Source organism: Hermetia illucens, chromosome 7 (assembly GCF_905115235.1).
Source record: "Hermetia illucens chromosome 7, iHerIll2.2.curated.20191125, whole genome shotgun sequence".
Classification (NCBI taxonomy): Eukaryota; Metazoa; Arthropoda; class Insecta; order Diptera; family Stratiomyidae; genus Hermetia; species Hermetia illucens.
Genome location: NC_051855.1, coordinates 15,204,335 through 15,216,661, shown reverse-complemented (window position 1 = coordinate 15,216,661; position 12,327 = coordinate 15,204,335). Strand labels below are relative to the sequence as shown.

Here is a 12,327-nt window from a genome sequence, read left to right as displayed (position 1 = left end):
AAAAGAAAATTAACAATGTTCACTACAAATTGCATCTGAGAGAAGAAAAATTTATCTTTTATCTTTTCATTTCTATATATGTCCATTCAGCATATTCATTTTTCGACGTCATAAGTTCCTATTTTAATATTCTGCATATAATTTAATTCACGCTAATCATATAATTTCATCAAACTTAAATAAGTTTAAATCATTTTCAGTTTAGGTTGTTTTTCAAGTAAACACTGAAGACTTTCCATCTTCACTCAGAAATTAAACTGAATTAAGCGAAAACAACAAAAAAAAAAAATACACAAATTAACACATATCCAGAAATTACAATTACATATGCTTCCAAAAACAAGAAAAAAAAAAGAACATAAAAACATTCAAATAGAGAGAAAAAAGCTTCAAAATATGAAGGGTTGCGTTCGTTTTTCAACCCTTTTGCATTTGCTATGCTGTTCACTCTCAATCCATGTTTCATTCTTCATGTGTACTTTTAGCTAATCTACATATCATACGTATTCACTTTAATCCATTGCAATATCATATGTAGAATCATGATCTTTCTGTTCTAGATACACGCGCTTAAATCCATTAGTTTTTTAATCTATTAGATTATATATGTATGATATATTGATTGGAGAGCCATATTAAATATGCTATAGATGCTTAGAGATAATTCAATATTATTTTTATGAAATAATTTTTATTTTATTGTTAGCATAGCTAAGAAACAATTTAGTACTTTTAACATTATATAAGATTTATGGTTTGCCTACATTTCTACTTTTACCAGGATATAAAGTCAAGTATTCAAGAAAGTACAGTCAAGTTCTCATGTAGGACCAATGGGTTTTTTATTCGAGTTTAATGAAAACACCCGCGGTCTCTCTAGTTAGCTCTCGTTCTGTTATAATGGAAAAAAAATTAGTAGATTTTTTAGACAATCTTAAACCACGAAATTTTCTTTATTATGTGGAATTTATGCAAAAGAATTGAAACATATGATCACCAGGTTAGAGAGGAAAGTGATAAGTAAGTCAATCTGAAAATTTCGAAAAATTGGTGAAAAATTTAGAAATCTTTCAAAATTAATCGCGGACATTTCTTTATTTCCACAAAACTTGTGCAATTTGACGAAAAAAAACCTTAATTCATTTTCGAATTATAACAATTTCGACAAACAATGATTCGCCCGTATTCTGGCACTGCTGCACTGCTTCACTGGGCACTTCCGTATTTATTAACCTTCCGGGCGCTTCCCTGATTTCCTTCCTTCATCAACATAGATTTTAGAGGAGATTGCACGATAGTCGAGCTTCCCCTAAATGGATCAAACACTAAGTCCTGCGACATATTCTGACCAGGTGTAGTCACCGCACTATGGGTTAATGGATGACCGGTAAAATCAGTCTTACGTCATTTTAAAATACTCGTAAATAGCTGAAGCCTCCAAAAATATCAAGGGAAAAGTAGAAATGTTAACAGGATAGGAGAAATATTAACAATACATAAAGCTCCGCTAATTATGTATTTTTCTAAATTTATTTTTTTCTTGTTTTGTTTTCATTTTGTAATTTTCATCAAATTTAGTATAGTATCTAAAAGTAAAAGTATATTATAATATTTCACAGTACCCTACACTTGAATCCTAAATCCATATCCTTACCTATTAAATCATCTGTCGTATATTATGTTTCTGTGTATTCGTGGTACGCGTGTGCATTCACTAAAAATATCATATACGCTTTCCAATTTTCGCAACGTATAATACTTTATTGGTGTAATATTATTTGTAAATATGTTATGCATTTGAATGATTGAAAGATGAAAACAATTAAATTTTATTAGTCATTGTTTTGGGGAGAAAAGTTCAACTTTAAATACAATAAATATATAATAAATTTTTAAAATATATTACACGTCAATGTGGATGATATGTGATATATAAAGTGTGATATATTTATAAATTTATTATATTTAAAAATATATCATATTTTCATATGGTAACTAAAAATTTAAAAAAAAAGACGATTTAGCTATGATAATATTAGGCAATTTGTTATTTGTTTTTGTAGATTGGCTTGCGATGAAAAACTCGTAAAATTTATTATAGTTGCTCTAATGAATTAATGTCAATTTTCTTATATGAGATTTATATAATCTTAACAAGAAATCATTAGCATCTCTATCAGAACTTTCAGATGCAAGATCTGGACATCTAGCACAGATAAGTCAGGTTTAATGAGTAATTTTTGCTGTCTTGAAGGGTTTATTTTATCCTTTTGTTTATCCAAGGGGGGGGGGGGGGAGGGATGGGAACTATCACTGGAAATATAATAAAGCATCGGCTTTGATTGAAATTAATTAATACAAAACTACCAAGAAGTGGTGAATTTCTTTCGGAAGGGGTACAAAATAGAGTGATAAACGAAATTTAAAAGAAATATGGTAGGAAATATGAGATAGTATTTGTATGTATATTTCAAATGCTATACTTAATTGCTGACAATATTATCATTTATCAATTTGTGATATCAACCTGTCTCAAGAACATAGTTACCGAAATTTCCAAGTTCTTTTTTGAAGATGATGCAGTCCTAAACTGTAGCCTCTTTCAGTTCTGCATATAACATATTCTCTTCAATAAAACAATGTAGTTAAGCAAACACTCATCCAGGCATTCCTAATAACATTGTAGCACTTCGCACGTCCTTTAGAATTGATAATCATTAAAAATACTCTATGCATCACACACATAGCAATAGTAGTTAAACCTCAGCATTTCATCGATCTTCTATCATAGTTTATCATTATAATTGAGAGTATGCTTTTCATCCCTAACATATGTCACTACTCACGCTGCTAACAATAAATTTTCTGTGGACATAAAGCAATTTTTTTATTTCTCTAATCCACCTGGTCTGCTTAGAAATCCCACTTAATTAGTTGTAGAAAGCAAATAGAAAAAGTCAATACAATTACAGCCTATATTATATACACATCTAGATTAGAGTCTCCTCCACTATTTCACTTTCACTCCTAGAAAAAAAAAAATCAATACAAAAAATCACTACAAGTAGATATTTTTTAAATCCTTCACAATACAAGAAGAAATAGATATGAAAGAAAAATCAAATAAAATATCTATACTTGTGTATGTCTTATTTCGAAAAATTACATTATTATAAATATATTGAATATATAGACATAAGGATTGTTTGCCCAGCGAAGGCTTGCCATCAGCTATCCACAAATTCTCAATGCTCAGGTATGTATAGATATTGGTTTTTTTCTTTGAATGCCTGATTTATAATATATATATATATATAAGTATATTTTTCCCCATTTTTTTTTAAAATAAATAATAGTGCTTTTTTTAAGTAAATATATTCGATATTTACCATAATTTTTTTATATTTAAAAAATGACCAATAGTTATTTTCTTGCTTTCAAGGTGAGGTGTTTTTTTCTATAAAAAGATATAAAAGATAGCAATAAAAGCAAAATACAATGATTTTTTCGGTTTAGTTCAAAGAGTGAATATAAATCATATTTGTGTGTTATTAGGGACTGAACTTTCTTCTTTGCATCATTATTGCCTGGGGTCAAACCCTTGATTTTCAGGGTCTTTACTTCACTTGAAAAAAAAGAATAATTATTTATCAAAATAAACTCTCTGTGAATTTATTTTATAAAAATAATATCGTCCAAAACTGTACGTCCCAAACACTCATTCAATCTAACAATCAGGGTTCAATCTGTTCCCTTCTGGTTCCCTTAGGATCGCCAAGCTCTCTTGCGCGTCCAACTACCTCCTGTTCCCGCATTCCTTGATTACTTTTACGTTGTCTGTCATGCGATGCTATCTCTCTCCACAATCACGATTTCAGCGTTGTGCTTTTCTTATTCTTTCTCCTGGTCATTTACGTTTCTCTCCCGTTCTTACCCCAGCGTAAAGAAATCAGTCTTTTAGTTTGTGCTATGTAACACTTTTCACAATCTGGACATATCACTTCATATATCCCACTGGATTCATGTTTTAAATTACGGTCATTGGGAGATCCGAGCCTGCTTTTGAGCTGGTGAATCCTACTCGATCGAGTGTGTGATCCCTATTATCCTTTTCCCTTCCAAGCGATTAACGAGGGATGTCATTGTCCTTATTTCTTGAGATATAAATCTATAGTAAAACCGGAAACTTTTCCTTTTAATAGTTTTACTTACTCAATACACATTTTTTATATTTGACATTGACATATTATTAGGTTTGAAAAATATGAACAAAACAAAAGAAATCATTGTCTTTTAGTCTTTATTACTGAATTAAAAAAATCAAAAATCAATCAAAATCAAAAATCAATCAAAATCAAATCAATCAATGGTTTCTAATTAAAAATAAAATCCAATAGGAAGCATGGATAAAATTGCAAAAATCAGTAATAAATTAGAGAAAAATAAATCTGTCAATTTAATTGGAAAGTATTTGACGCGTAACCTTCGCTCGTATAGTTTTTGCTGAGTACATACATACATTTTTTCTTTATTCACTTGAGCAGACATTTTCAATTCTATCTATTTTAGTTATGTTTTTTTAATCTAATCATCTATCGTACTCCCATATTTTTTTTTTAATTTAAAATCAAATATTTTTTTAATGTCACCATCAAAATGATATTTGTGCATATCTATTTGATCAACAAAAAGATAAGAGCTTCAACACAGAACTCGATTTGTGTGAACTCAGGAATGTTATGTATTATCAATTTTATTTTCCATTTATCTTATGTTCTACTTTTGCCATTATTTGTTACACTTTTTATGTGACTATTCAGTTAAAATAATTTGGGAAAAAGGCTAAGAATGTTCTAACCAAAAATGCATCGTTCTCGAATATGTTTCCCTTACCTTTACATGTAATGGCTGTATGTATTATAGATATATGTATACTTTGGAAAAATGCTATAATTGATTTCGTACCAGCATCATTTAATGGATTCTTCCAATAAATACAACATTAATAACAAACTTTCAATAATATATGATATTGACAAGCTTGATGAAATATTGAAAGTCATTATGGTACATCCTTAAATATTGCTCGTCTGTTTGGTGTGCGCCTTAATTTGTTGTAACCCTTTGACGTGCTATAACGCTTGGATTATTTCCCTTTTAAGCTTTAAGGGAATGGGGAAAAATCCTTGAATATATGAATGTAATAAGCATTCCTTGGGGTCTGTCAGAAAATGAAAATTAATGAATGAATATCTTCGTCTATTAATATATATTAATGTTGTCTTCATTGTGCTCTGAATTAATTGTATTTTCCAGCTTGAAACCAGGCAAAATTCATGATAGTATTATTCCAGCCTTTATTTTCTAGAAACAAAAAAATATTCTTTCCCAATTCGCAATGAAAAGGCATTATTACAAAATTCTCTGAGCTCAAACTATTATTATTTGAACAATATCCTTTTAAGTTATCTTTTTTTATTTTATTATTTATTTTAAATGAACTTTTTCTATTTTTTATTGTTTTTCTATTTATTTTAAATTATCTTTTTTTATTTTAATTTTTTTTATTCACATTATATCATCTTCTTCTAATCAAGAAAAATATTAAAGGAATTTTTTTGTTTTGAGGTGTTTTTCGTTAAGAAGCTGGGTTTATTGGCATTACAGGGCGAAAGTTGGATCATCAATATTGGCAGAGGGGTTGAGAATGAGCGAGAATAGCGTTGGACGTTTAATATCATTTTATGAAACCGGAACCTCTCTCGTTAAATCATTTGTACACCCAAACAAGGACATGCAGTGTTTAGGCCTCCATGTTACCATACGAAAACCAAATAATGTACTATATAGAGTTAAAAACCCACGAACCCTCTTCCCGCCTAATCAGGCCGAGGGTCGACCATCGTATGTTTCTGCGGCATTGGCATCGTCTTCTCGCATTTAAGTATTCTTTCCGTGGAAACAGATATTCCGCCTATTTTTACTCTATTGAAACTACTCTCAAGAATCTTCGTAGTCCCTTCTATGGTTCGGTTTCCGCTCTTATCCTCGACACGTACCCCACTGTCTAGATTTTTGTACTACTCTGAAAGATGAGGTCCTGAGCCGCTTGGCAATGGTTTAGGTTTAATTGTAGGAATTTGATTTGCGCAGAGTACCGATCCCCTTCCTAAGCGCAGACTTTTGCAATGTGGCTTTTTTCCGTATTTACGCCACGTGCCCAAACTCCAAAACCCTGAAGCATCTTTTCAGAGTTATCTGCTGTCGTAGTTGGCAAACGACCCAACCAATCTGGACTTTACTGGCAGTGATAATTTCTCCTATCTAGAGATAAATCCACGCACGGTTGCTGGCAGCCAACAGAGCTTATTTCAGCTTGCAAAAGCTGCTCGAAAGGTCTCATCACAGGGTCAAAGCTCTTACTGTACAAGACAATGATCTTGCCAGTCCTTATGTATTCCTCAGAGACTTGGGTTCTTAGCAAGAAAAATTGCGAACTCTTGGCCCCGTTCGAGACAAGAATCCTCCGAAGAATTTTTGTCCCCCTACATGAGGATGGACGATTCCGTAGCCTACATAATGACGAAATCTATGAGCGATACCATGGTCGTGAGGTTGCGGATAAAATCCGGCCCAATAGTTTGCGGTGGGCGGGTCACTTAATCTTCTTCGATGAGAATGATCCAGCCCGGAAAGTCTCATAGACTTATCTATGGTAGAAAAAAAGTGGAGGCAGACCCTGCCTGAGATGGAACGATGGCGTAGGTAAGGACGCCAAACAACTTTTACGGATATCGAATTGGTCGACCTCGACGCAAAACCGGGATGTCTGGAGTTCCTTATTAAGGTAGGCCCAGACGGGATGCCGGTTGTTGCGCCGTTGATGATTATTATCATCATATTTCCACAGTGGTAAAGGAGGCTCTCTCTCTCAAATCCCTCCATCTAATGTATGGTTTTTTTTTATATCAATATAGTTAAATTAGGTTTGCCGACCCTACAAACCAAGAGTGAGAGAGTAAACAGGATATATAGAAGGAAGAACAATTCGCGCCATTCTACTTCTCTTAAAGTTACGGCACCCCGAAAAGATGCTATTTTGGAAGCATAAATAAGCTGGTTGTTTAATTATCGTCCCAATATGCAAGGTGGCTACATAGGGGATCGCTCCATTGCCCCTCTGCCCCCTCCTGCACCCGCGCATTTCCCCTCTGCCTCCACTACCTCCTCACTCCCTCCGAAGAGGGGGTTGAAAAATCTCCAAAAGTATTTGGGTCTACCCTCAAATAGCTTTTCAAAAATAACGAGGGAGAATAAATATAGTTCTTAAATTAGACTGGTTAAGAGTCGCACGCGGTAACAATACAGATAGATGCAATAGCATTTAATGGTATGTTACTCATATGGTTTCCAAATTGTAACTAGTGTTTGAACAAAATTTCACTAAATGTATGGGACAACGCAACGTTGCACATCGCCCCGTTGCATAATTTGTTTGACAGTGTATGAGCCCTATTAGTTAGCCTTTTCATATTTTACCTTCAACGAAACCTTAACCGAATCCCTTTTGAATTAATTACGAATTTAACTGAAGCTGAATACGAGTATCTCAACCTCGTGATCAAGATAGTTTTGAAAGACCACTATACCTCTTCCAGGTACGGAGGTAGCCTCATGGGGATTTCGAATTTGTTGACAATAAACATAAAATTATTCATGAAATAATCGCACAATTACCTATTTTATTCTTTCCTTTAATAAGCAAACATATAAAAAAAAATAAAATTAAAAAAAAATTACGCACTTAGATATACTCTGCACATTTTAAATACTTCCAATATATTTTATCTTGACGCTTGACTATGCACTCTAAACTTGAATGAAACACGATTAATATAAACAAAAATATATGAAAAAAGAAACCATTCAAAATTCACTGATATGAATTTTCTTATTTTCTAAACAGAAAATGAAATGAAATTAATAATTTTAGCATTCTTTCTTGCTTTATCTTCTACTTTGTCTCAATTTTCTTTTAAAAACTTCCCCCACTCTACAATGATGTAAACTATATAAAATGATATAAAAAAAAGGTAACGTAAAACTATCTCTAATTTTTCTATAATATTTTGCTTAGGAAATCCAAGAAATACACCTCCATGCCATTGAAGCCCCTAAAGTAATTTAGTTATATTATTCTAGGCAATTTTTCGAATTTTTATTGAAACCAGATACAATATATTTCTATATATTGGGTTCTAAATCAAATGTGGTTGATTTTAAATGAAATTGAAACGCATAAATTATGTATTTTAATTGTTAAGTATATTTAATTCGAGTCAGAAAGATCGATTCCAATGGGAAGATTTGCGTTCAGGGAATTTGAGTACTTTTTTGACTATTTATTAGTTATATTAATCTCTTGTTAGTTTGGTTATTTACTTTTTTTTTTAACAATTTCTCATCTTTAGTTGACCGCTTATTTATATCCAAATAGTGTAACTACGAAATAGTTATTGAAAAAGTTAGAAGACTAATATTAAGTGGAATTGTAGTTTTGGAGGGCCCTGTTCTTTTCTGTTAATCTTCTTTCTTGTTTTGTTATAATATTTACAGCTTCAATTTGTTTTGTGAATAATCCGCTTTTGTTTTCTTAATAATTAATCGATCATCTAGTTTCCACATTAATCATTAGAAAATCAAATTCATTCACTCAGTAAACTAACAATAACCACTAGAAAATTTATATTTCATTAAATCGATATAATTTACTCTGTAACTAACAAAACACTAAAACTAAATAAATTCCGAAATAAATGATATTCACGTATAGTATTAAACATGTACAATTTATAATTTATTTATTCGTTGTTTTTGTCTTTATTCGTTTGTAACAAACAAATATTTTAATTAATTAATAGAACACGAAATTTCTGATATGCCTCTAAATACCATTCAAAATTCATTATTTATTTTTAGTTATTCATTATAAATAAATCATTATTTATATTTTCAGCTCGACGGCAAGAAATTATTAAAATTACGGAGCAGCTTATCGAAGCCATTAACAGTGGGGATTTTGATGCATACACGTAAATATAGTTTTATATTTCTTAATTTATTTCTAATTCGCATTTTTTTAATTCATGTTTAAAAATATTATGATAAATTTGGCTAAACCTAGGGGCCTTTAAATATTTCAAAGAATAAACACTTGGACACGTGGAAAGGAGGAGAGATATTTTCATAACATGAAACTAGCGCTACCGCCTGGGATTTTTTTGTCCTTGTGCAAACCCATTATTCGTCCCCAGTTATAATGCTAGAAAAGAGCATCTTCTGTCTTCGCCTTTTGAGCAGCTATTCATAAGTGAATAAATACCGTTCAACATTTTTCAACTTCAACTTGTCCGGGACTTGATCGTGACACTACAGTCCGACGTCGAGCCTTGGCCGGTCAGTGGCTTAGGTTAGGTCCAGGTTTCGTACCCATAGCATAGCACTGGTCATATGATGCTTTTGTATACACGGAGCTTCGTGTTTCTGTACATATGCTTTGATTTCTGTATGGAAAAGTGTCGGACTAGCCCTACCGCTCTCTCGGCTTTGGGAGCCTTCAATTCAGGGAATCCCTTTCACCAACGGCAGAGGAGAGAGTTGTAAGTTCAGGGAATCCTTTATCATCCCGTCCCTCCGCCGGTCGAGCTCAATCTTCAGCATCTCTCTGACAATGTTGTCTGGAGAGAGCTCCCCTATGTCTAACAAAAACCGTGCCACCTTTCGCTGGAGAAAAAAGTATGTTCAGCGTCGTCCGACACTCCATAGCAGAACACACTATCAGGAGATCGCGCCTTCTTAATCCTGTGCAGGTAAAGCTGAAAACCTCCATGCCCACTTAGAAGTTGGCTAAGAATATAATCAATCTTACCCTGTGGTCGGTCAGCCAGCCATGAGCCACGCAGTCCATCTGCCCCTTGGCTCATTTTGCGAAAAGGGTTGCTACTCGGTGAGGTTGCGTTGGCGTTCTTCACGGACGACCACCTCTCCTAAGTTTTCGCCCTTACGACGATAGATAGCTTTACGCTCCTTGGCTAGGAGCGCAAAGGGAATCACTCCCGCAATTTTCATCACAACTGGTTCTGAGCCAATGCGATGAACAGACGCCTCTCGCAAAGCTCCCAGTCTCCGCACTTGGTCAAAGCGCTCAATTGGATAACATGGAGGGGATGTTGGAGGTCAAGGATGTTTCAGGTTTCTTGACATGGAGTAGTTTTTACATGGATGGGTTGTCAACCCGATCCAGAGGTGGCCTCGGTTATAGCTAGCGTGGTTCGAAACATGCGAGAGTTCACACAACTCTGTTGCAGGTCTGCAATGATCTGGGTCAATTTTACTCTACTCTGTAACAACACAGGCATAAATTTCATCCAAATATCTTGGGCGGTCAGGGTAGAGCGCTCTTTTGCATTTTAACTATGATTCCTACTAAATAACTTCACTGTTTCTGTTAATACGATTTATATCTATTTCAAAAAACTTATTTTCTTTTCGCAGCAAAATCTGTGATCCGCATTTAACAGCTTTCGAACCAGAGGCACTGGGCAATCTAGTCGAAGGTATTGACTTTCATAAATTTTATTTTGAAAATGGTAAGTATGCTTGCGAAATATTTGCTCATGCATATAATACACTCACACATGTATAATGTAGTAAACATTCAGTTTCATAAAGTGCGAAGATTTTCAAATGAAAGTGTGGTGTATGAAATTGTCGTTCCAAAACTTTTGAAAATTTCCCAAAATTTTCTATGGTTTTTTGCTATTAGAAGATGTCTATTATTTTGCATGCTAGAACTCATTCGGAGTACAAATAACAGTTGGGCTGAAAAGTTTGTAGGCTAACACGGATTTTATTATTCAATACAGATGCCTCTCAGGCGTTACAACGATTATAGGACAATTTACAATTTTTCGATACCATTTTTATAGTACAATTTGCCTTTAGCCTCAAAATGGGCATCAGTTTCGGCGATTACCTCTTCACCATCAAAATGCTCTATCCCACAAGCTAATAGTCCGAGAGCTGTCAAATTTGTACTCGTATCTTTTGAAGGTTAGGATTGGCTAAAACTTATATGGATTTAATACTAATAGTGCCATCTGTTTGTTAGCCCAACTATTAGTACTCCGAAGCAGCATCTAGTTCATAGAAATCTAAAGGTCGGTCATTAGTTGTAGTAGCCTGGACACTTCTGCATTTTCATCTGCAACTACATGATATAGAAACTGGCGAATTTGCCAGAGCTTTGGGACAAATTCATTCATTCATTCAAGTTGCCCCCGAATCCCTGAAGAATAGATCAATTCTTAAAGTTAACTATGGGACGTTCAATATGATTCCTACAAAGGAATCTGTTTTGAAGATGAAAACAAAAATAATCGAAAAGAGTAGGTATCATAGTTCCTGGAAAGAGTAAGGGCCATTTAGATCGTCCCTATATCAGACTCTCCAACTTTTTATGCTCAATCTTCCGAGTTTCCTCTCTATCGCAAACTGATCATTTCGTTATATGTACCATCAACATTATGCCTTTAGCGAAGCCTCTTTGGTATGGGCCAATGATATTCTGGGCGTATGGGACTACCAAGCCTAGCAAGATAGCGGAGATTACCCTATAGATGGTGCTCAACATCGTGAAGCCTCCATTAATTGCTGCACTGCACTGAATAATATCTTCCTTTTTATGTATGAAACAAATAATACCTCGTTGCCAGTTGTCAGGTATTGTTCTGCTTCTACTTCAACCCCCTCCCCGTCTCCTGGCTTTCCGTTTGACATCTGACAAAGAGGGAAAAAGTTGATCCTTTCTCACTTCGCCACAACCACCCATTTCAAGTTAAAAAATTTCTACCTGCGGGTCCCTAAATCCCCTCTTCATTTCCCAGAGACGCCCCTTGTAGGCGACGGTTGACACTACGTCTCTGTACAGAGATCTTCAGGGGTCTGACAAATCGCGTATTAAACTACCACATGGAAAAAGTCCGGAGTGGTGGTCTCGGCCATATGCAGCCAATGCGACGAGGAAGAGGAGACGGCCCCGCACATCGTATGCAGCTGCCCGACTTCCTCAGGCCTCAGACGAAAATATCTTGGTAAGGTTTCCTTCAACAAAGAGTCTGCGCATTCTCTGTCTCCGGAGAATGTTCTCAGATTCGTGAAAGCCTGTGAAACCCGTCGGCGAGAGGCCGATCTCCGGGGATAGTGCAATGGGTCTCGCAAAGATCTGAAAGCTGCGGCTCCCCCCACTTAACTAAACATACCCGGAGG

General features: G+C 34.5%; 1 protein-coding gene across 22 annotated transcripts in view; it reads left to right on the top strand.

Annotated features, from left to right (window-relative positions):
* The window catches only part of LOC119660841 (calcium/calmodulin-dependent protein kinase type II alpha chain), a 72,978-nt gene that overhangs the window by 54,367 nt on the left and 6,284 nt on the right, over nucleotides 1-12,327 (top strand). For 14 of the 22 annotated variants that reach the window (XM_038069732.1, XM_038069731.1, XM_038069727.1 and 11 more), the window contains 3 exons: nucleotides 3,194-3,256; nucleotides 9,017-9,092; nucleotides 10,555-10,649. In XM_038069732.1, the coding sequence (XP_037925660.1) occupies nucleotides 3,194-3,256; nucleotides 9,017-9,092; nucleotides 10,555-10,649 (234 nt within the window). The remainder of the gene's footprint in view (nucleotides 1-3,193; nucleotides 3,257-9,016; nucleotides 9,093-10,554; nucleotides 10,650-12,327) is intronic. The other 8 variants (XM_038069738.1, XM_038069737.1, XM_038069734.1 and 5 more) reach the window with 1 other exon arrangement.